Source organism: Anomaloglossus baeobatrachus, chromosome 7 (genome assembly GCF_048569485.1).
Source record: "Anomaloglossus baeobatrachus isolate aAnoBae1 chromosome 7, aAnoBae1.hap1, whole genome shotgun sequence".
NCBI classification, from domain to species: Eukaryota; Metazoa; Chordata; class Amphibia; order Anura; family Aromobatidae; genus Anomaloglossus; species Anomaloglossus baeobatrachus.
The window spans coordinates 111,125,535-111,148,683 of record NC_134359.1 but is presented as its reverse complement, the minus strand read 5'-3'; the positions used below and the strand labels follow the sequence as shown (position 1 = coordinate 111,148,683).

Genomic DNA, 23,149 nt, shown 5'->3' with positions numbered 1-23,149 from the left:
AAGCTAGATAATCCGATATAAATCAAACAGATAACCTGGTAATAACAGTTTCCTACAACAATGGCTTGTCTGACAGACCATTGCTTACAAAGTAGCCATTATTTCCCTATCACACGAGATTAGAAAGAGATGCATTTTCCTAAAACAATTCTAATATTACCTTGTCTCATGGCCCCCTGCATTCTTACAAGATCCTAAATCTTTGTATGCAGATCAAAAACACTTGACCCTATTAAAAGCAAATCCTGTTTACCTAATTCAGCACCTTGGGCCCTCTTCACTCACTTATGTTCATGAGCGGGCTTAGGAAACAATGTGATATAAGAAAGCCAATAGGAGCGTCTCTTTAAATTGTAAATATAGACAATGTCTGAAAAACATTGCTGGATCCTTGACCTCATTTGAAGGTTTTTGTTTTGAAGATGTGCTGTGAAATGTTAGAGGTGTCCAATAAAACATCTCAATGACAGCAAAACTTTGCACAAACCATTAAAAGTCTGAGAATTTTTTTTTTTATTCTTAAAGGGGTGGTTCACTTTTCTGCAATAGTGGCCACATTGCTGTAAAACTGATAGGGGAGGCTTTTTCTAAATACCTTGTTCAGCCAATTCTGCCTGTGAACGGCGCTATTGCAGTCCACTCATTCCAATCAAGTGACCCCTCCCCCCCGGGCTCTGTGACCTCTGGAATCCAGTGATGTCAGGTCAATTTTCAGTTGACCTAACATCACCAAGGCCGGGTCCAGTCTTCCTGAGTGATTGGGCTGTGGGCAGCATTTCATCGTCACAGCCCAGCATTGTTCCTGCTTCTGGCACTCTGCAATGAAGGAGAGCGCGCACAAGATGCTGAGCTGTGATGAACGGTGAAACGCTACCCACAGCCCAGTGTTACAGCCCAGCATCACTCCTGCTTCCGATACTCTGCAGCGACGGAGAGGGCACGCACAAGATGCTGGGCTGAGATGAATGGTGAAACACCGCCCACAGCCCAGTAACTCAGGAAGACTGGGGCCAGCCTCGGTGATGTTGGGTCAACTGGAAGTGGACGTGACATCACTGGATCTCAGACATCACGGAGCCCCGAGGGTCACTTCATGTGGATTAGCAGTCCACAATAGCGCCGCTTAGAGGCAGAATTGACTGAAGAAGGTATTTAGAAAAATCCTTCCCTATTAGTTTTACAGGGATGTGGCCACTATTGCAGAGTAGTGAACCACCCCTTTAAGGAACGGAAAAAAAAAAGATAAAGAAATTTACCTTTCATCTTCTTGAACTTCTTATACCATCTCCCAAATTCATGACATTTAGTAGCCGACACATTGGCGTAGTATGTACTGTTAACAATGGAGGAGATCATGCTCTGGAAGAAAATACAGAAAAAGAAAAGGATATTAAGTAAACCTTGGCAGACAGAGGATGGGTTGATGGATTATTCAATGATGAGCCAGTATTGTTTCTCATCTGGATGAAAAAAAGCAATGTCCTGGCTGAACAGAACATAGTGATTCATGCAAAATTAATTGTCTAACTTGCTACCTATGTCCTTCGCATTAAATGTCCATGAACAAAACAGTAAAAAGTGTCAACCACTTAGACGGACTTTCTATGGAGACACATAACCTCATACATTCACTTATCATTTTATACAAAGGGAGTAGTTGCACCTTAAGGAAAGATTCTTTCTTATAGCACGTATATTGGAATAAGTGCAGAAAATTGCCTTGATACTGTATATTAATAGTAATATTAAAAAAGGTAAATAAAGGGGTAGATTACACACTGCAGTGGCCACCGTAAGCTTTCTACCATTTTAATAGGCTTGAGGACACCATAGCCAACTCACAAATGTATCAAAGATGCATTAGGCCTCATCTGGAGGTCCATTTATTTCTCACATGTGAAAACACTTTTGAAGTTTGGTCTTTGCAACAGCTTTTACCATCAGAGTTTCAACAGGTTTTCTTGCAGGCAAAAAAAAACCAAATGTCACAATGTTATTTTCGGATAGCAAGGGACAGGAGGCTACCATGCTGTCACTAACGCTAGGGTACTCTAGGCTATTGCTCACCTCTAAATTACTAGTAATGGTGGAGATGCTGGAGTCCAGTGCCTTTCTATAGTCTTGAAAAATACTATTCTAATAGCCCTCTCCCCACAGGGAGGGATAGGGCAGGATTGAGATAGTAAACAGATAATGATAGACAAGAGAAAACCAAAACTCTGGCACATTGTACACACACAGGACTAGACAAAGAGAGACTAAAGCCTGCTTTAAAACTTACGATATCACATACGATATCGTATGCGATCATACCTGCCCCCATCGTATGTGCGGCACGTTCAATTTGTTGACCGTGTCGCACAAACGATTATTTGCCGTCACGCGTACTTACCCTTCCATACGACCTCGATGTGGGAGGCGAACATCCACTTCCTGGAGAGGGAGGGACGTTCGGCGTCACAGCGACGTCACATGGCAGCTGGCCAATAGAAGAGAAGGGGCGAAAAAGAGCGGGACGTAAACATCCCGCCCACCTCCTTCCTTCCGCATAGCCGGCGGGAGCCGCGGGACACAGGTAAGATCAGTTCATTGTTCCCGGGGTGTCACACACTGCGATGTGTGGTACCTCGGGAACATTAAGCAATCCGACGTGCAATTTTAAGGAAATGAACGACGTGTATGCGATGAACGGTTTTACGTTCAATCGCAATCGCACATAGCTGTCACGCGCTACAACACCACTAACGATGCCGGATGTGCGTCACTTACGACGTGGCCCCGCCGACACATCGTTAGATTTGTTGTAGCGTGTAAAGCCCGCTTTAGGAGTAAAAGAAGAGCAGGAGGATAGAAACAAAAAGGCAACAAGGGTTAACACCACAATCGCACACAGCAACAGATGACACACCAGATGAATCACCCACTTCCCCAGATCAACTAAAATAAACTATAGCTGGCATAGGAGGAAGGATCTAGCTAGCATATATAGGAGGCTCCTATATATGTGATTGGCTCCTCCACAGAAGTTGATCCAAGGAGACTAACAAGCAGACTAGCAGAGATTAAAGGTACCGTCACAGTAAGCGACAATCCAGCGATCCCACCAGCAACCTGACCTGGCAGGGAACGCTGGAGCGTCGCTACACGGGTTGCTGGTGAGCTGTCACACAGGCAGATCTCACCAGCAACCAGTGACCAGCCCCCAGCCAGCAGCGACGCGTGGAAGCGATGCTGTGCTTGGTAACTAAGGTAAATATCGGGTAACCAACCCGATATTTACCTTGGTTACCAGCGCACACCGCTTAGCGCTGGCTCCCTGCACTACTAGCCAGAGTACACATGGGGTTAATTACCCGATGTGTAGTCTGGCTATGTGTGCAGGGAGCAGGGAGCCGACACTGACAGCTGAGAGCGGCGGACGCAGGTAACGAAGGTAAATATCGGGTAACCAAGGAAAGTGCTTCTTGGTTACCCGATATTTACATTGGTTACCAGCGTCCGCAGAAGCCGGCTCCTGCTGCCTGCACATTCAGTTGTTGCTCTGTCGCTGTCACACACAGCGATCTGTGCTTCACAGCGGGAGAGCAACAACTAAAAAATGGACGAGGACATTCAGCAACAACCAAGGACCTCACAGCAGGGGCCAGGTTGTTGCTGGATGTCACACACAGCAACATCGCTAGCAAGTTGTGCCTCAGCAGCGATGTTGCTAGCGATGTTGCTTAGTGTGACGGTACCTTAACTCCTGCTAGCCTGTCTCTGAATTAGCACTCAGCAGATCGTCACCTGAGTCTGCCTGCATAGATCACAGACACCAGAGAAGTTATTAGGCGGAGTGTCAGAATCTGTAGTGTGAACAGAACCTGAAGACGCGCTGACAGTCGGTGAAGTTTGTGAAAATCTCCATATGACACCAAGCTTTTCACAGAACTATAGACTTGTATTGGTGAGTTCGGCCCATAAACATGTCTTGATTTTTGTTGTCAGTTTTGTTGTTTGGTTTTTTTAGGTGTTCCCAAGTCCACAAAAAGCACGGCCATATTTGCCACAGTAATAAAAACTGATTGGGGTTCAGAATCTTGTGTGTAGATTCCTTGCCAACTCTTGGGCTTTCAATCCTTTACGACGACTCCCTTCCTTCTGTTTAAAAAGTAAAAAATTTATATAAAATGTAATTTTACTCTGTTGTAAACGTCACTTTCTGTTTACTCTCTTTAAGCACATCGAATATGCGATAGGTCTTATGTCCACCTGGAAACTGCATTCAAAGCTTGGCAACGTGTGTTACAAATCTTGCTTAAGAGTCTTTTATTACTATAAATTTACTACATTTTTTTCTAACCTGAAGTTTATTCAGTTTAAAAAATAAATAAATAATGCTTCAGCGTGTGGACGAGCATTAATGTCACCTGCTTTGCAGCAATGCTAAGCGCTAATAATATCTCAAATATATTATCGTTTCCTGCTGATCAAGTTCTGGAGATTAGTGTTTTGCAGAAAAATATTTACTGTATGAGAATAGGTATTTCCAGTGAATAAGATAGGAGGAAATGATATTACCTGTTGTGAAATATCACAGCTTTGATGACAAAAATTCACAAAAATATTTTCCTATGAGGATATTTTTAACAGAATTATTGAGAGTGGTACACGTGTATTTTAGCATGTGATACTTAGTGGATCCACAGGTTTGTGAATTTACAATTGCAGTAATCAATTCTAGATATAAAACATAGTTCACACTAGCAGAAAAAAATGTTTTAGGGCCACACAAATATGACAAAGCTGAGTACACAGAGCTTGTGTGCATATAGTTAAGTTTTAGGGCTCTTCTCTATAAGGGCTCACTCACACAAGCCATGATTTTCTCTCCCGAAAGAATCAGATCGATTATGGTGATAATACTCAACTGAAACCCTGATCACAGTTTAAGCAGTGTCAGTTTACTGTGATCCAATTCTCTCATCTGATAGAATAATTACAGAAGATGGAGAACTTAATTTCTCCACTTTCTCCAATGTTTGTGTCTGCGAAAATCAGACTGCACTCGGATGACAGGCTCGGATACACTCTGCTCATGCTTACAGCAGATGACACTCTGCTCATGCTCACAGCAGATGACACTTAGCTCACGCTCGCAGCAGATGACAATCGGCTCACGCTTGCAGCAGATGACACTTGGCTCCCACTAGCAGCAGATGACACTCGGCTCAAGCTCGCAGCAGATGACACTTATCTCACGCGCGTGGCAGATGATACTCAACTCATTATCGGAGCAGATGGCACTGGGCTCATGCTCGTAGCAGATGACAATCAGTTCACGCTTGCAGTAGATGACACTTGGCTCCCACTAGCAGCAGATGACACTCGGCTCACGCTTGCAGCAGATGACACTTGGCTCCCACTAGCAGCAGATGACACTCGGCTCAAGCTCGCAGCAGATGACACTTATCTCACGCGCGTGGCAGATGATACTCAACTCATTATCGGAGCAGATGGCACTGGGCTCATGCTCGTAGCAGATGACAATCAGTTCACGCTTGCAGTAGATGACACTTGGCTCCCACTAGCAGCAGATGACACTCGGCTCACGCTTGCAGCAGATGACACTTATCTCACGCGCGCGGCAGATGATACTCAACCTCAACTGATTATCGGAGCAGATGGCACTGGGCTCATGCTCGTAGGAGATGACAATCAGCTCATGCTTGCAGCAGATGACACTCAGCTCACGCTTGCAGCAGATAACACTGCTCACGCTCGTAGCAGATGACAATCGGTTCATGCTTGCAGCAGATGACACTCGACTCACACACGCAGCAAATGACACTCGGCTCATGCTCACAGCAGATGACACTCAGCTCACACTCGCAGCAGATAACACTGCTCACGCTCGCAGCAGATGACACTCGTCTCACACTCGCAGCAAATGACACTCGGCTCACGCTCGCAGCAGATGACACTCAGCTCACGTTCGTAGCAGATGACACTGGGCTCACGCTCGCAGCAGATGACACTTGGCTCATGCTCGCAGCAGATGATACTCAGTTCACACTCGCAGCAGATGACACTGGGCTCACGCTCGCAGCAGATGACACTTGGCTCACGCTCGCAGCAGATGACACTTGGCTCATGCTTGCAGCAGATGATACTCGGCTCACGCTCGCAGCAGATGACACTTGGCTCATGCTTGCAGCAGATGATACTCGGCTCACGCTCGCAGCAGATGACACTGGGCTCACGCTCGCAGCAGATGACACTGGGCTCACGCTCGCAGCAGATGACACTTGGCTCATGCTCGCAGCAGATGATACTCAGTTCACACTCGCAGCAGATGACACTTGGCTCACGCTCGCAGCAGATGACACTTGGCTCATGCTTGCAGCAGATGATACTCGGCTCACGCTCGCAGCAGATGACACTTGGCTCATGCTTGCAGCAGATGATACTCGGCTCACGCTCGCAGCAGATGACACTGGCCTCACGCTCGCAGCAGATAACACTCGGCTCATGTTCGCAGCAGATGACACTTGGCTCACGCTTGCAGCAGATGATACTGGGCTCATGCTCGCAGCAGATGACACTGGGCTCACACTCGCAGCAATTGACACTGGGCTCATGCTCGCAGCAGATGACACTGGGCTCATGCTCGCAGCAGATGACACTGGGCTCATGCTCGCAGCAGATGACACTCAGCTCATGCTTGCAACAGATGAAGCTCTTAATGGTGCCTCTGTGCAGTATTGCCAATATTAAAGCATCTGGTAGCACATGGCACAATTATCTTCTCATTGATTCTCTAGGAATTTTTCTAGTAAAAAAAAAATGCTAAGCTCCATATGAAATGTGGAGGCATACCGAGCTTGGGCCTATAGATTTCTACAGGTTCATGAGCTCTAAACGTGTGTGTTTTAGGCCACGTGCACATGTTGAGTATTTGGTGAGTTGTTACCTCAGTATTTGTAAGAGAAAACCAGGATTGGAACAATCACAGGAAAAGTAGACTAGAAACACGGCACCACTTCTGCAATTTTTACCAATTCCGGGTTTTCACTTACAAATCCTGAGGTAAAAACTCATTATGACTATTTTGGTTGGTACAAAGATTTCTCAGTTTTCCCACAGATGAATCTAGAAAATGTGTGAGTGAAACTTTTAGACAAATGACCAGGATTCCCTAAAGAAAGTTTTGTTCTCGTGACTTTTTGGATTCTCGGAAATAGTACATTTATTAGATATACGTTCCAGGCTCTGCATTTTTCTTCCAAGGGCCTTAATTCCTGAGGACTGTCTTATATTATAGGATTAAAATATATTATGGCCAGTACTCATTCCTTATAGACTCATACGGTTGGCCATGTTGCACGGACTCTATAGTGACAGAGTGTATTAGCATTATATACTTAATCTTTCCTTATTCTGGAAGGAAAGGGATTTTAAAAGTCTATAGGGCTGGATAATCCTACTAACACTTTTGGCTCAGGAGATCTGCTTTTCAGAGTAAATCCGCAATAAAACAACTTTGCTTTCATAATATTTATGTCACTTTAAATCCCTTCTGTCCTGGGGTCCCAGTCATTAGAGATGACATATGGAAGGACACACACATTAGACACAATGGGCGAGAACAATGGTGATTTAGGAAGCAGAACCTAAAAGGTAAGATTAGATGCCATGCCATGAATAATCCCATTAATGCTTCTCAGATGTTTCAGTTCAGCTTCCAACTGCAACAAGACCACACAGCCAAGAGCCTGGGAACGTACGTGCTGCTACCCCAAGTACAACGCTTAGACTAATAAGGAGAATTAATATCAGTTATAGGAACGTGTCATTAGCACCTGTGCTGAAATTCACTAAACCGAGAATGCTTTAACCCTATTCTCTCTGCTTGCAGTATGCTGCTGCTGTATGCTATACATGATCTGATTTACAACTTATATAGTGTTTGTAGGATGAAAAAAAATCAGATGCTTTGCACAACATTCAACTAAATATTTAATGCTTAAATACAAGCTAATTAATGCATATGTATTTTTATATTTATATAATTATACATATATTTTATATACCATATATACTCGAGTATAAGCCAACTGAGTATAAGCCGAGGCCTCTAATTTTACAACAAAAAACTGGGAAAACTTATTGACTCTAGTATATGCCTAGGGTGGGAAATGCAGCAGCTACTGGTAAATTTAAAAAATAAACATAGATTAGATAGCAATAAAATATTAATGACCCTGTCCTTGTGTCCTGTAGTAATGTGCCCATCCTTGTGCCCTGTAGTAATGTGCCCATCCTTGTGCCCTGTAGTAATGTGCCCATCCTTGTGCCCTGTAGTAATGTGCCCATCCTTGTGCCCTGTAGTAATGTCCCCATCCTTTTGTCCTGTAGTAATGTGCCTATTCTTGTGCCCTGTAGTAATGTGCCCATCCTTGTGCACTGTAGTAATGTGCCCATCCTTGTGCCCTGTAGTAATGTGCCCCAACCTTGTGCACTGTAGTAATGTGCCCATCCTTGTGCCCTGTAGTAATGTGCCCATCCTTGTGCCCTGTAGTAATGTGGGCCATCCTTGTGCCCTGTAGTAATGTGCCCCATCCTTGTGCCCTGTAGTAATGTGCCCATCCTTGTGCCCTGTAGTAATGTGCCCATACTTGTGCCCTGTAGTAATGTCCCCATCCTTTTGTCCTGTAGTAATGTGCCTATTCTTGTGCCCTGTAGTAATGTGCCCATCCTTGTGCACTGTAGTAATGTGCCCATCCTTGTGCCCTGTAGTAATGTGCCCTTCCTTGTGCCCTGTAGTAATGTGGGCCATCCTTGTGCCCTGTAGTAATGTGCCCCATCCTTGTGCCCTGTAGTAATGTGCCCATCCTTGTGCCCTGTAGTAATGTGCCCATACTTGTGCCCTGTAGTAATGTCCCCATCCTTTTGTCCTGTAGTAATGTGCCTATCCTTGTGCCCTGCAGTAATGTGCCCATTTTGTACCCTGTAGTAATGTGCCCCATCCTTTAGTAATGTTCTCATACTGGTCCCCTTCTTATCCCCTATTATGCTGTTGTTCACATACACACAAAAAAAATTATTCTCACCCCAAATCATTCAACTGAAGTAAAGTTAGGATGGCAGCATGTAATGGCCAAGATCATTGAAGGGTGTATGTGCCTGTGCTTTGCAAGAAGCAGGTAAGAGGACACTGCGGGAACGGAGAACAGGTGAGAGTATATAGGGTAAGTATTAGGGATGATCGAATACCTCAAATATTCGGCTTCGCGAATATTTTCCGAATAGGTCGCCGCTATATGAATATTTGATGCGCAATATTGGAAAGCCCGAATAGTTCCGAATAGTTGTTATTTGGGTTTCCCATAGGCTTACATTGTGCATCGAATATTCACGAATAGTCGAACAGCAGCGACCTATTCGTAAAATATTCGCAAAGCCAAATATTTGAGGTATTCGATCATCCCTAGTAATTATATATCACTATCACAAAGACAAACACTTTTAAAATTAAGCCTGTAAGATTCCTTTGCACTATGTGCAGATGACCATATTAGCAGTTTGAGTGAGATTCGACAAAACATCAGGTCACACTTGGATCCAAGGTTGCCAACTTGACTTTTTACTTTTTTTTGGACAGCTTATCAAAAAATTATGGACAAACAGTATTTTTTACTGATACACTGGAATAAATCAGTATGATTATCAATGATCCATGTCTGAAGACATCAGCTGTATTCACTGTAAAATGTAAAATGATGAAAATCACAGTCAAAATAATATGTATAAGTTTCTTCAGCTTCAAAAAAATAATGGACGTCTTAATATTTTTTCATGGACAGGGCAAGAAAAAGTGCACTATTTTTACATACTGTCCTGCAATTTCTGGACAGTTGACAATCCAGCTAGAAATCCGAAATCAGAGCACTCCCAATTGCGTAAAAAATGTTTTTTATTTGACAGTGCGGTGAATTCAGTTGTGGGTGAAAACGTTTCAGTCTTCACTCAGATCTTCATCAGTTCAACGTGTTGCCTCCTGTGAAACTGCCTGGAGAGATTACAGCGGTGTCCACCGCCAAGAATAGCGCTAAACACATTTCTGATTCTTATATTATGGGTTTGGAACCTAACGAAGCACCCCTACTTATTACCAGAAGAACCACATGATATCTTATTGAGGCACCCCAGCTAGGGGCCATGTTATTCTATAGGGAATAAGTCCGAATTTTTTCTTCGGACCAAGTCTGTCTAAAGAAAAAATTGCTGTATGCCTGAGTTGCCTCCGTAGATCAGACCGCACATGGCCATGCAAGTCAATTAGAAAGAAATCTGATCGCGCTCAGTCGGTATCCGAATAGGTCCGCTTCTCAAAACTGACAGAATGAAGAAGATGAAGACTATATTTTCCACATCCAAGAAAATCAGATCACACTCTGATCAAATTCTGATCATATTCTGATCAGAGTGTGATTTGCATAATTGATCCAATTATTCAACCTTCCTCCACCAAATACCTATTTACCTTCTTCCACCAATTATACTTATATACTGTGTATATATATATATATAGATATATATATATATATATAGATATATATATATATATCTATATATATATATATACACACACAGTATATAAGTATAATTGGTGGAAGAAGGTTGAACTAGATGGACCTAGGTCATTTTTCAACCTACGTAACTAAGTAACAATGATCTGATTTTCCCGGATGAGAAAATAAATGGCCTTCTTCTGGCCGTAGCCTGAGCAGTCACATATTATACTTGGGGCAGCCATGTCTCACTGGATGCTCTCATAGGACATGATTTTACCAGTATACATTAACATTTTATAGACTTGGCAGATAATATTCCTAAATCCTAATACAGCCCATGACCAAAAAAAAGTAGTGAAAAATAATTTAAATTGGCATTGTTCTTTCAATAAACATAACTAAAAACACAACCTAATTCTTTATTTACCCAATATGATATTTTAAGTCCTCCAAATATCATTCAAAGTTCAGACCACAAAGAGTTGTAGTCAAATGTACTCTTCTCCAGCAGCAGATAACAAAAAGTGAGGACGGGTGTTGTTCATCTGCTCCAACTGTTTTCCCCATACAAAAAGGATGTGTTTCAGTTCAGGGCAAGCAAGATAATGACATGAGCAATCATTGCTGGGATGTCTTAGTACCTGTAGTGCTGGAAGATTGCCGTTAAAGAGGAAATTGCATTAAAAAAATGAATGCAATATGATAATCAGGACAGTTTCTGGACATATCAGATTGGTATGTAGCAAAACCAATTTTAACTTGTAGGGTATGAGGATATGAAAGATCATTAGACCATGACCTGACTTCAGGAAAATATTCAACCTGGTGATACAAAAATCCTTTTAATTGAGGTCTCAATGTCTTTCTGGTTGTAGAAGTTCATACATATGATTTTTTCTCTTTCACCTGATGTACATGGCTGCTAAGTTGGATCCACTTAAAGGCAATACCATGGACCAGGGGGCACTCACTGCGAGTGGAAGAAAAGCGATTCCAACAGCTAAATAGGAAAGGGTTCTTTACAGTTAGAGCAGTCAGACTGTGGAATACCCTACCACAAGAGGTAGTAATGGCAGATACTATAACAGCTTTTAAAAAAGGACTGGATGATTTCCTCAGTGCACACAACATTGTCTGTTATGATTTAGTGACAAATGCAGAATTGGTGGAGGAAGGTTGAACTAGATGGACCTAGGTCTTTTTTCAACCTTTGTAACTATAAGCCTTCAATTTTAAACTATGGCTAGAGTTTATTTTCTGAATCTGACAGACAAAATAGCCGCGTTTTGTTCCATCTGATTCCATGTTATAGTTAATATATATATATCACAAGACAATATGTCTAAAATGAGATTTCCCAGAACCACTGATACTGGCAAATATCTGATTCTTCATTCTACTGTTTTAGATAAAAGGGGAGACAGATCTGGAGCGTGCATATAGCATTACGTACCCTCAGCGACTGGCACAATGTGGCAGAAAGTGATGATATCTCGTGCATTTATGGCTTGGCTCTGTATTTTGTGCATGTGTGAAAACAATTCAGTGTAACCATGTTACGAGCTGTGAGTGTTCTTTACTCCTGTTAAGTGGAGTTCATTGCAGCCACAGCTACAGGCTCCACTCAGCAGATGTCTAAAGCTGAACCCACAAGGGAGAAGATGGAGCAGCCTGCGTAGAGGTCACCTTGCAGCGTCAAGCATTGCAGTCACATTGCTAGAACTGTAAATGTCGCTTCTGACTGCTGCATAGTGACTGATTACTGTAGAATATCTCTATCGACAAAGTAACGCAGAAATAATGATGTGCAGCAGCAAGACCTTTATATAAAAAGTAGTCTTGTAGGGGTGTCGCTCCTACAAATGGAGAAGTACGCTATGACTTTAAGGCCTGTTTCACATCAGTGAAAAACACAGATGTTTTTCACTGACGTGTAAAAAACGCATATGGTTCTCCATGTGCCGTGATTCACAGCACACGTGGGTTGTCCATGTGCAATCCGTGATACGTGATCCGTACTCCGTGATTACATATGGATGTATACTCACCTGTCCCGTTCCTGCTGTCCATGGTGCTGAAGTTTCTGGCTCTGCAGCTTCCGGCCACCGCTGTCTCTCACCTCTGCAGCTACTTCCGGGGTCGGCTCTGGCTGCATAAATGAATATGCATACCATAATGAGCTGGACAGGAAGCTGAAGAGAGCAGAGACTGCACACAGCGTCACTGGAGGTGAGTTGAAAAAGTTTTTTATTTTCAATGTATGTGCTTTTTTGGTATGTGTTTCACGGATCACACCATAGTGTGGTCTGTGTGATATCAGTGATGCCAGAAAAAAATGGCAATCGCGGACACGCGTGTACACCGCATGGAGACACGGTCATTGAAGATGATGTGTGCGCAGACCCATTGACTATAATGGGTCTGTGTATGTCAGTGATTCTGGTACGCATAAAAAAAGCACAAACGTACCAGAATCACTGACGTTTGAAACAGGCCAAAGAGACAGTGCTCCCCTGTGTTCTGTGGATTAGCCGTCAGAGTGGCCTCTCTCCTCTTAACTGTGCAGTTGGATTAACCCTGCCCAAAAAGTGCGAAGAGGAGAAAGAGCTGGAGAAGAGGTTAGGAAAGTAACAGAAGTCAAGTCGCCTAGATGAAAAAAGAGGAGACATGACCAGAGAGACTGTCAGACAATGGCGGATGGGAGAGAAACACTGCACCGGGCTGTGAGAGAGACTGGGAGCCAGACCATGGCAGAGCGTTAGTATCCATCGAGTCAGTACCGGAGTGGGAAGCTCCTGAGGTTGGCATTCCCAAAGACGAGAAGAGACGACATCCAGAGGAGTAAAGAAACCCTTGGTCTGCGGAAGAGAAGTACCCCCCTGCCCTAAAAGGAGAGTGCACACCAACGAACCACCGGAGCATCACAGAACCGTGAGTTCTCTATAGGTGTGCACACCCATTAAGGGATAGTGCAGGCCTTAGTAGCAGAGCGCGGTAGCCGTGCGGTCCAATAAGTGGAGGCCAGTTAGGTCGGTATCATAGTGTAGCTGTAAGCTAAATAGCTAAATCGTTTGGTACATTTTTTTATACTGTTACGCTGGTTTCTTTGCCTCCATTACAGTCTGTCAGCACAAAATGACTACTCAAAACAAAACAAAAACATTCTGTAAAATTATCAAGTTAAAGGAAAACTATCATCAGAAAATTATCTATTATTTAAATTACGGTCTTGCGGTATATATACTTTTTTTTACGTTTTTGGAAATTTTTTGTTACATATTGCCATCTGTATTAAAAATAAAAAATAGAAATCTTGCAATTTGCATACTGAACACTGGGGCTTATCTAGACTGTAACTTCCTATTGTTTCAGAAAGTAACACACGTACATAAGCCACAATGGCCAGACCGATATAGGGCCATTTACACACTGTGACACCGCTAACGATATATCGCCGGGGTCACGGTGTTAGTGACGCACATCCGGCGCCGTTAGCAACATCGCAGTGTGTGACACGTATGAGCGACTTTCAACGATCGCAAAAGAGGTAAATATCGTTGGTTTTGGAGAGGTCGTTTATTTACTAAAAATCGTATGTGCAGTGAGGTTGTTCCTCGTTCCTGCGGCAGCACACATCGCTATGTGTACACCGCAGGAACGAGGAACATCTCCTTACCTGCGGCCGCCAGCAATGACGAAGGAAGGAGGTGGGCGGGATGCTACGTTCCGCTCCTCTCTGCCCCTCAACTTCTATTGGGCGGCTGCTTAGTGACGTCGCTTAGAAAGGAGGCGGTTCGCTGGTCACAGCGACGTCGCTAGGCAGGTAAGTATGTGTGACTGTTCCTAGCGATGTTGTGCGCCACGGGCAGCGATGTGCCCGTGACGCACAACCGACAGGGGGCGGGTACGCTCGCTAGCGATATCGGTATCGATATCGCAGCGTGTAAAGTACCCTTATCTCTTGTATTGAAGTGTCTAATGAGAGTGTGCAAAAATTAATGTGTAGGGAGGGTGAGCAGGAGGGTCTGTGACATTGTCTATTGCTATTGGTGGATCCTTTATCAGCTGTGTATAGAAGTGTTACCTGCCATTGTAATCCTGCCTCTGACGGTAAGGATCCTGTTGAAATCTAAAAAAACAGGAATTGTAAATCTATAGATTCCCATGTTACCGCTGTGAAAATTACAAGATTATTATTAGGTTATTATTAGTATTAGGTTATTTTTTGTTGTTTTTTTTTTAACAAAGATCATAAAATAAAAAAAAACACAAACATTGTCAATATTTAAAAAACAGTGCTGGTAACATAAAAACTCAATTTAGGAAAAAGGCCGCCTTACACGCTGCGCTAGCAATTGGACCCGCCCCCGTCGTTTGTGCATCACGGGCAAATCACTGCCTGTGACGAACAATGTTGGAGATACGTGTCACGTACTTATCTGCCTAACGACGTCGCTGTGACCGGGGAACAACCTCTTTTCTAAGGTGGCGGTTTGTGCGGCGTCACAGCGACGTCACACCAATAGAAGCGGAGGGGCAGAGAGCAGCCGCATGAAGGTCACTCCCACCTCATTGCCGGAGGACGCAGGTAAGCTGTTGTTCGTCGTTCCCGGGTTGTCACACGTAGTGATGTGTGCTGCCTCAGGAACGATGAACAACCTGCGTCCAGCACCAGCAACAATATTTTGAAAATGAACGACGTGTCAACGATCAACGATTTGGTGAGTATTTCTGATCGTTACCGGTCGCTTATAAGTGTCACGCGCAACAACGTCGCTTACGAGGCTGGATGTGAGTCACGAATTCAGTGACCCCCCCAACGACATCTCGTTAGCGATGTCTTTGCGTGTAAAGCGGCCTTTAGGCTAAGCAATGAAATGTGTCACATGATATCGCATTGTGACGTTACATTTAATGGTTTCTTATGGTGTCCCTATTAATGTGTAATGATGGATTGCAAGCCCAGCCACACTGCCGCGTCTCCTGTCCTGAGCTGCTTTTTATAAACTTATAAGGCAATTACCTTCAAGGGGTGGTCCGAAACCGATATTGGTTTTATTCTGAAATGGCTATATGTTTATTGTAATAATCTAATCTCTTTTTTAATACACTTCAATTAAAAATGATTTATCGTTCCCTTTCTATGCGATCTAACCGATTTTTTTTATCAAATTCCTGTTTGATGACGCTTCATTTGAGAATCCCAGAGCATGCTGGGATGCTCCTCTGTTTCTACCCTGTAACAAAGCATCATCAGTGACATCTGTTTCAGGTGCTGGGCAGGTCCCTACTCTACTGAAGATGCATCGATTGTCATTTCTGAGGTATGCTCAGTAGGAGGGCCCTGCTGCAGCATGCTGTAAGAGTTAACATGACATTTACAGCCAGCCTTCTCTTATCTCAAAGTCTGTTATTGTTTACCTGCAATGTTAGTTTAAGCCTCTTATCTTTATCATTAGTGGACCTCAGCAGTGTGAGCTGCAGTCTGACTCTGCCTCCTTCCCCTCTCTCTGTGATTAGCCGCTTCTGTCTATGGAAATGTAGATTGAAAGCCTGGTGTGGGCGGGTGTGCTCTCTCAGCACTGCTACATAGAAAAAATAAAATCCTTAACTGTGTCAGAACAGCTGCTCCCACTAATCTAAGTGATACATCGTTGGTTTCAGAATGTCTTTGCCTACATCATGCTCTCAGATGAGGTAACAAAAACCTGCTGACAGATTCCCTTTAAAGGCTGAAAGTAATGAATAAAAGTAATCTCTTACTTCACCTATGTGAATGATTTCTCTGAAATCAAAATAGGAAAGTGAGGCCTTTAAATTGCCACATCTAAACAGACTTTTTTTTATCATGGCATCAATGATTGCCCTTGTCTACACAGCACAGCCTTAAGAGGAAGACTGTATGGAGACAGAACAACCTTCTCCACTCTACAACAGATCCGCGGAGACTTGCGAGCCACCATGGGCTGCTTTGTGCGGGGTTATTCATCTCTACCTTGATGCGATGTTCAGAAGAGCATCGGATGAAAAATGTCTCAATTTGTTTATGTTGGTTTCAATTGCAATCTGATAGGAAAATATGTCTCCATATGAAATTGGATATATCGTGAACCACGAATGCCCCGTACTCTTTTGCATGGACTGTGTTACTATTCTGGATACAGCCATGTCCAAGAGGCCGAAGCAACTGTCCATATGAGTGGACTGCAAGGGTTAATTTCATTCATTTTTATGTTATTTTATTTATTTAAAAAAAAATAAAAAATCTTGAGCAAAACAATCACTGATGTTTGGCCATGAAAGTGCCTCATTTATCAATGTCATATTAAAATACTTCTATAAGAAAACAATGGCTGGGATTAAATACTAGGTTTGTTTTCCCAGCAGAGGGTTAACCTGCAATTGGTAATCTTCTTCAGGTCTCTTTAGCAGCAGGATTGGGTTAATAAACAAGTGGCTTTTTCCCTAAAGCCCTAACTCCTGTGAGGCGGCTTTCCAACCTGCAGCTGACAATAACATATTAACCTATGGGGACACATAATAACATTTCACACATATGGCAGGGTATTTACTTTTTAAGTAGATTTACCAAATGAAATTGCCATGTGAGATGTGCACAGGGGTTGTTAACACAAATGCTCGAGAAAAGAAGTCTCAGATTTGAAGGTGAAACGCGCATTGGAAATAGTGGCTGCTGAACCATAAGTAGCAGCGTGAACAAAATGTCATAGAATGCAAAAAAATGCACAATTACTAAACCACAAAACATTGCTATCAACTACTGAATAATGCAGAACTCCAAACAATTCCCTCCACTATCATATGTCATTTATAGCATTGGAGCCAGACCGGGTATTTGGCCAGGTAATGGTTGCTATCTTTGTATATAATATATATAGCTACACCCTTGGAACCTAAAAACAATGGGTTTCATTTTACTAAAATATGCAAAAGAAAAATTGTTTTTCCAAAAATAAGCCCTACCCCGAAAAAGCCCTAGTCCAACGTATGAAGGACCTGTGGTGGACTGCAGCGCTACGTTCCACCTCAGGTCCTCTATGGGTTCCACAGCAGGCCCTCGCGTTCCACTGCAGTGCGTCCCATCTTTCCCTGCCGGCCAGAAGCAATCAGTATCACCAGATGTGGTGTGTGTGTGTGTGTGTGTGTATGTGTGCGCGATCTGATGTGTGTGTATGTGTGCGCGATCTGATGTGTGTGTATGTGTGCGCGATCTGATGTGCGTGTATGCGTGGAAGATTTGATGTGTGTGTATGCGTGGAAGATTTGATGTGTGTGGGTGTGCGATCTGATGTATGAATATATGTGCGATCTGATGTGTGAGCGATCTTATGTGTGTCTGCGCGTGGAAGATCTGATATGTGTGGGTGTGCGATCTGATGTGTGATTGTATGTGCGATCTGATGTGTATGTGCGATCTTTTGTGTGTGTGTGTGTGTGGAAGATCTGATGTGTGATTATGTGTGCAATCTGATGTGTGATTGTGTGTGCGATCTAATGTGTGTGTATATGAGTATAAGTGTGTGTGCACGATCTGATGTATGTGAGTGTGTCGGCCAGAAGCATGGGAGGACCGCGTGCAGCATACCTGCTGGGAGAGACTGCCGAAGATCGCAGGAGGACCTGGGAGCCACACAGACATCCGGGGTCTGGTAAGTATGATTCTCCTGGGAAGTGGGATCTGCTTTTTTGGGGGAGTTTCAGCATTTTTCGGGACAAATAAAATAATATAAGACAGTGTCTTATTTTCAGAGATACACGGTATTTGGTATCCGTTATGACTCATACTATAAAATGAGCATGCTAGTTATCCCACTTAGTAAACACCAAATAAAAGTCAGAATTACTGTTTGTACATCTCACAAAACATAAAAGCACCACTACAGCTTTGTTTTTTTTAATTCACTGCTGGAGTGGTATCATTAACCCAAGTTCCCTGCCCCTAGTTATATACTCATCAGCTGTCATCTTCTGTTCTTTCCAGCCCTGCTCCGGTCCCATTCCGCCATCTTGTAAACACAGCTTCTAACTGACTGGAAATCAGAAGTAAGGGTCACATGTTCACAAAGTAAGTCTATGACAGCCTCATTCTGGCATCAATCTTGCTCTCATAGACTAAGGCGGGCTTTGCACACTACGACATCGCAGCCCGATGCTGCGATGCCGAGTGCGATAGTGCCCGCCCCCGTCGCAGCAGCGATATGTGGTGATAGCTGGCGTAGCGAAAGTTATCGCTACGCCAGCTTCACACACACACTCACCTGCCGTGCGACGTCCCTGTGGCCGGCGACCCGCCTCCTTGTTAAGGGGGCGGGTCGTGCGGCGTCACTGCGACGTCACACGGCAGGCGGCCAATCAGAGCGGAGGGGCGGAGATGAGCAGGATGTCAACATCCTGCCCACCTCCTTCCTTCCGCATATCCTACGGAAGCCGCAGTGAGGCCGGTAGGAGACGTTCCTCGCTCCTGCGACTTCACACACAGCGATGTGTGCAGCCGCAGGAGCGAGGAACAACATCGGACCGTCGCGTCAGCGTAATCATGGATTACGCCGACGCTGCACCGATGATACGATTACGACGCTTTTGCGCTCGTTAATCGTATCATCCAGCCTTTACACACTGCGATGTCGCATGCGATGCCGGAAGTGCGTCATTTTCAATTTGACCCCACCGATATCGCACCTGCGATGTCGCAGTGTGCAAAGTGCCCCTTACATTAAGAAATGACCCCTAGATCGGCCAGTAAACACTGAAGCAATAAGGCAGGTCACAAGCTACTGGAGACTGACCGGATCGGCACCGATAACATAAAGATAGTGGCTGGTAAGTATATTGAAGGATATTATATTAGTGGTACCACTCCAGCAGTGAAATGAAAAAAGAAAATGCCAGAGTGGTGCTTTAAATAAAACACAATCAGTGTTAATATGGTACCAATAAATATTACAACTCATCCTACAGAAAATAAGCCCTCAGATAAGTTTCTCAACAGAAAGATAAACAGGTCACATGTCCCCCTGATTCTGGCAGAAGAAAAATATTTTTGTTTCTAATAAAGTATTTTTATAGTGTAAACTTAGAAAAAAATGAATAAAACAATATCATTTTGTTGATAGTAGAGATCGCACAAAATAAAGTTGAAGGGAATCTGACAGCAGGCTTTTGCTATGTAAGTTGAATGCATCATGCTGCAAGGGTTAAAACATACAATTCAGGGATGCCTGTTGTTTATTTGCTATGTTTGTTTAAGCAGCAGGACTTATCATTGCTCTGACTACAATGTCACAAGCACAGCAGTCCAGCACACCCTTCTTCTGATTAACACCTCACTGCCAATGTATAATCTCTATGGAGAACCTGGTGTGGGAGAAGAAGCTCTCTCAGCTCTGCTACATGACTAAATCTGAACATCATGATTATGTCAGAACTGCTGCACCCAGTAATCTAAGTGATACATTGTTGGATTCAGAATCTCTTTGCCTACATTATGCTGCTCTCAGATGAGGTAACAAAAACCTGCTGACAGATTCCCTTTAATATGTCATTTATGTTAACAAATAAAGCCTTAAGGCCCCGTCACACACAGAGATAAATCTTTGGCAGATCTGTTGTTGCAGTGAAATCATGGACATATTGTTCCATTTGTACACAGCCACAAACCTGGCACTGATTGTCCACAATTGCCACAGATCTGCCACAGATCTGCCACAGATCTGCCACAGATTTATCTCTGTGTGTGACAGGGCCTTAAATTGGGAAAAGTATTCCAATTTTCACTGTTTGTGAACTGCTGCACCATTTATTTCTTGAAGACACTTTTGGAGTCAAAATGATAACTGCATCCCTTAATAGATAAATGTCTTGATGGGTATAGTTTTGTTTGAGGTTTCTCTTTCCCTTCTGTGCCTCGCTGTGTGCCCAAACAGTATTGTATGAGCACACGCAGGGCATGGCCGCACTCTGGAGATATTGAATACTAAATTACAGGAAACATCTTTGACTCCGGAATGTCTGACTGAAGGCCTTTGACCTTCCCCAACAACCCCCTACCCCCTAGGGTTCTTATCTAAAATAAACACAAACACTGCGTGACGTTGGATATAAAGGCCACAGCAGCCCCATTTATTCGTAACAGAAACATAAGCCATGTAACAATACAATTCTTCATTGAAGAACCCCCCGAAAAGGAAGGGGGGGGGGGTACCTGAAGGTTAAGCAAAATGTTCTTTGCAACATCAGCCCATCTCCTGACCCTCAGCCGCAACACACCGACTCGAGAGCCCAAGCCAGATGTTGCCCACACTATGTCCCGCTGAGACTCAACCCAGCACGGACCCGTTTACCAAACAATTGCACCGCTAGAGGTAACCCGCTCCGGCACTGGGTTCCGTCCTCTCCTCTGTGCAAACCCCCACCTTCAGACACCCCCCTCCTTTCCGCCGCTGCGACAAATACGATCTTCCTTCTTTTCTTCATTGATGTCGAATCCACAATCAGGGCGGGCGGGCGGGAACGATTACAGTCACCGTCCAGGTAGGAATGGCCCACCCCCCCTCTGACCTGCCCTATATACTACCCCCTATAGCACCACCCCCTGACCAATCACACTGACCCCTGATCCTAACTGCCCCTTAGCACCACCCCCAAATTTCGCGCCCAAACTGACTTCTCCATTAACCCCTTATTAACCCTATGGCCTGGCATCCCTCCTAGTCATGTAGCCCTCCCTTGAGCCCCTTCGGGTCAGCAGTCCGGGCTCTTCCTTGACTCCGGAATGTCTGACTGAAGGCCTTTGACCTTCCCCAACAACCCCCTACCCCCTAGGGTTCTTATCTAAAATAAACACAAACACTGCGTGACGTTGGATATAAAGGCCACAGCAGCCCCATTTATTCGTAACAGAAACATAAGCCATGTAACAATACAATTCTTCATTGAAGAACCCCCCGAAAAGGAAGGGGGGGGGTACCTGAAGGTTAACCAAAATGTTCTTTGCAACATCAGCCCATCTCCTGACCCTCAGCCGCAACACACCGACTCGAGAGCCCAAGCCAGATGTTGCCCACACTATGTCCCGCTGAGACTCAACCCAGCAAGGACCCGTTTACCAAACAATTGCACCGCTAGAGGTAACCCGCTCCGGCACTGGGTTCCGTCCTCTCCTCTGTGCAAACCCCCACCTTCAGACACCCCCCTCCTTTCCGCCACCGCGAGTGCGCATGACCCCTTGTGCGCGCGAGTCCTCCCACACCAACAAAGCCTTCTCAACCCCCTCCATCAGCCCTAAGGCCCAAATATCATTTCCCACCGAATTTAAATGGACCCCGTCCCGGCGCAACAAGTCGGCGGACGCCGCTTCCAACTCCGGGTGTCGAACAGAGACACCCCCGACCCGGGAAATGAACCGCCCAATCTCCCGATTCACTTTACTTCGCGCCCTGTTTACTGCCTCCACCGACCTGGCGTGCCGCCATGCCCGCCGCGCAACCATATCAGACCAGACAATTATTAGACCCGGGTGGGAAGACAGGAGCCGCAGGCAGTCACATTTTATGTCTTGTATCAGGTCCCTGGAAGCCCGGAGACCCAGGTCATTCCCACCCGCGTGTAGTACTACCACGTCCGGTGCTCTGTCCAACTGCGAATGGTGGCGCCAGGTAGGCAACACCTCACTCCACAGCATGCCCCTGACCCCGATCCATCGCACAGTCGCCTTTTCCCTGGGGACCCCCAACTGGCGGCCGTCCGGTCGTATTCCCGCACGAAACGCCCCCCAATACACGTATGAGTGGCCGAGCACCCACACCAACAATGGTAAACCTACAAACAAAAGGTGACAACACAGAGGAGGGGGGGGGGGGGAGGCACGAGGAAGAAAAAGATGGGTAATGAATACCAAACAATTACCGCCCCCGACCCCCCCCCCCCCACCAATATCTCACAACAAGTTCGGCCGGACGTAAGATCTAAACCTGGCCGAGTCCCATCGTCCAATCTTACGGAGAGCCTGCGCGCCCAGACCCCAACGAGCCGCCTGAGTCGCAGCCCCAATCCGAAAGGAATGCGACGCGAACTCCGCCTCGTTGAGACCGCAACACTGCAGGCACCTCCGAAAGATGCAGACAAATTGGTAACTAGACAAGGCTGACCCGTCCTGGTGGGACAAAAGGGACCCCGGGCGAGCTCCCCTCACTTCTAAAAACGCCGACAGCCATCTGACAGGGCACTCCGCTAAACCAGGGACACCCCATAGTTCCACCATCCGACCTCTATCCAGCTGGTCCGTCTTTGACCGTCTCAAGCAACACCGTACCACATCCATACCGCATTCCACGTCCTCCAACAACAAACCTCCGTGACTCCTCGTGTTTCTGCTCACCAGTTCACTAATTCTAAACGCCCCAAAAAAGGCCAAAACAAAAGCGGTCCTGAACAACTGGCATTCATACTCCGAAAAGCACACCCGAGGCAAAACCGACAACAGCTTGCCCAGCAGCTCAAAAGATACCGGGCGCCGAAGGTCTCGGCGCGCCCCCGCCCTCCGGTAACCCTTCAGCGCCTGGCGCACCCAGAAA

At 44.9% G+C, this 23,149-nt stretch overlaps 1 protein-coding gene across 2 annotated transcripts in view; it reads right to left on the bottom strand.

Moving 5' to 3' along the window:
• SATB2 (SATB homeobox 2) overlaps positions 1-23,149 on the bottom strand; it is a 288,524-nt gene that overhangs the window by 159,385 nt on the left and 105,990 nt on the right. For both annotated transcript variants that reach the window (XM_075318964.1, XM_075318965.1), the window contains exon 6: positions 1,257-1,359. In XM_075318964.1, coding sequence (XP_075175079.1) covers positions 1,257-1,359 — 103 coding nt within the window. The remainder of the gene's footprint in view (positions 1-1,256; positions 1,360-23,149) is intronic.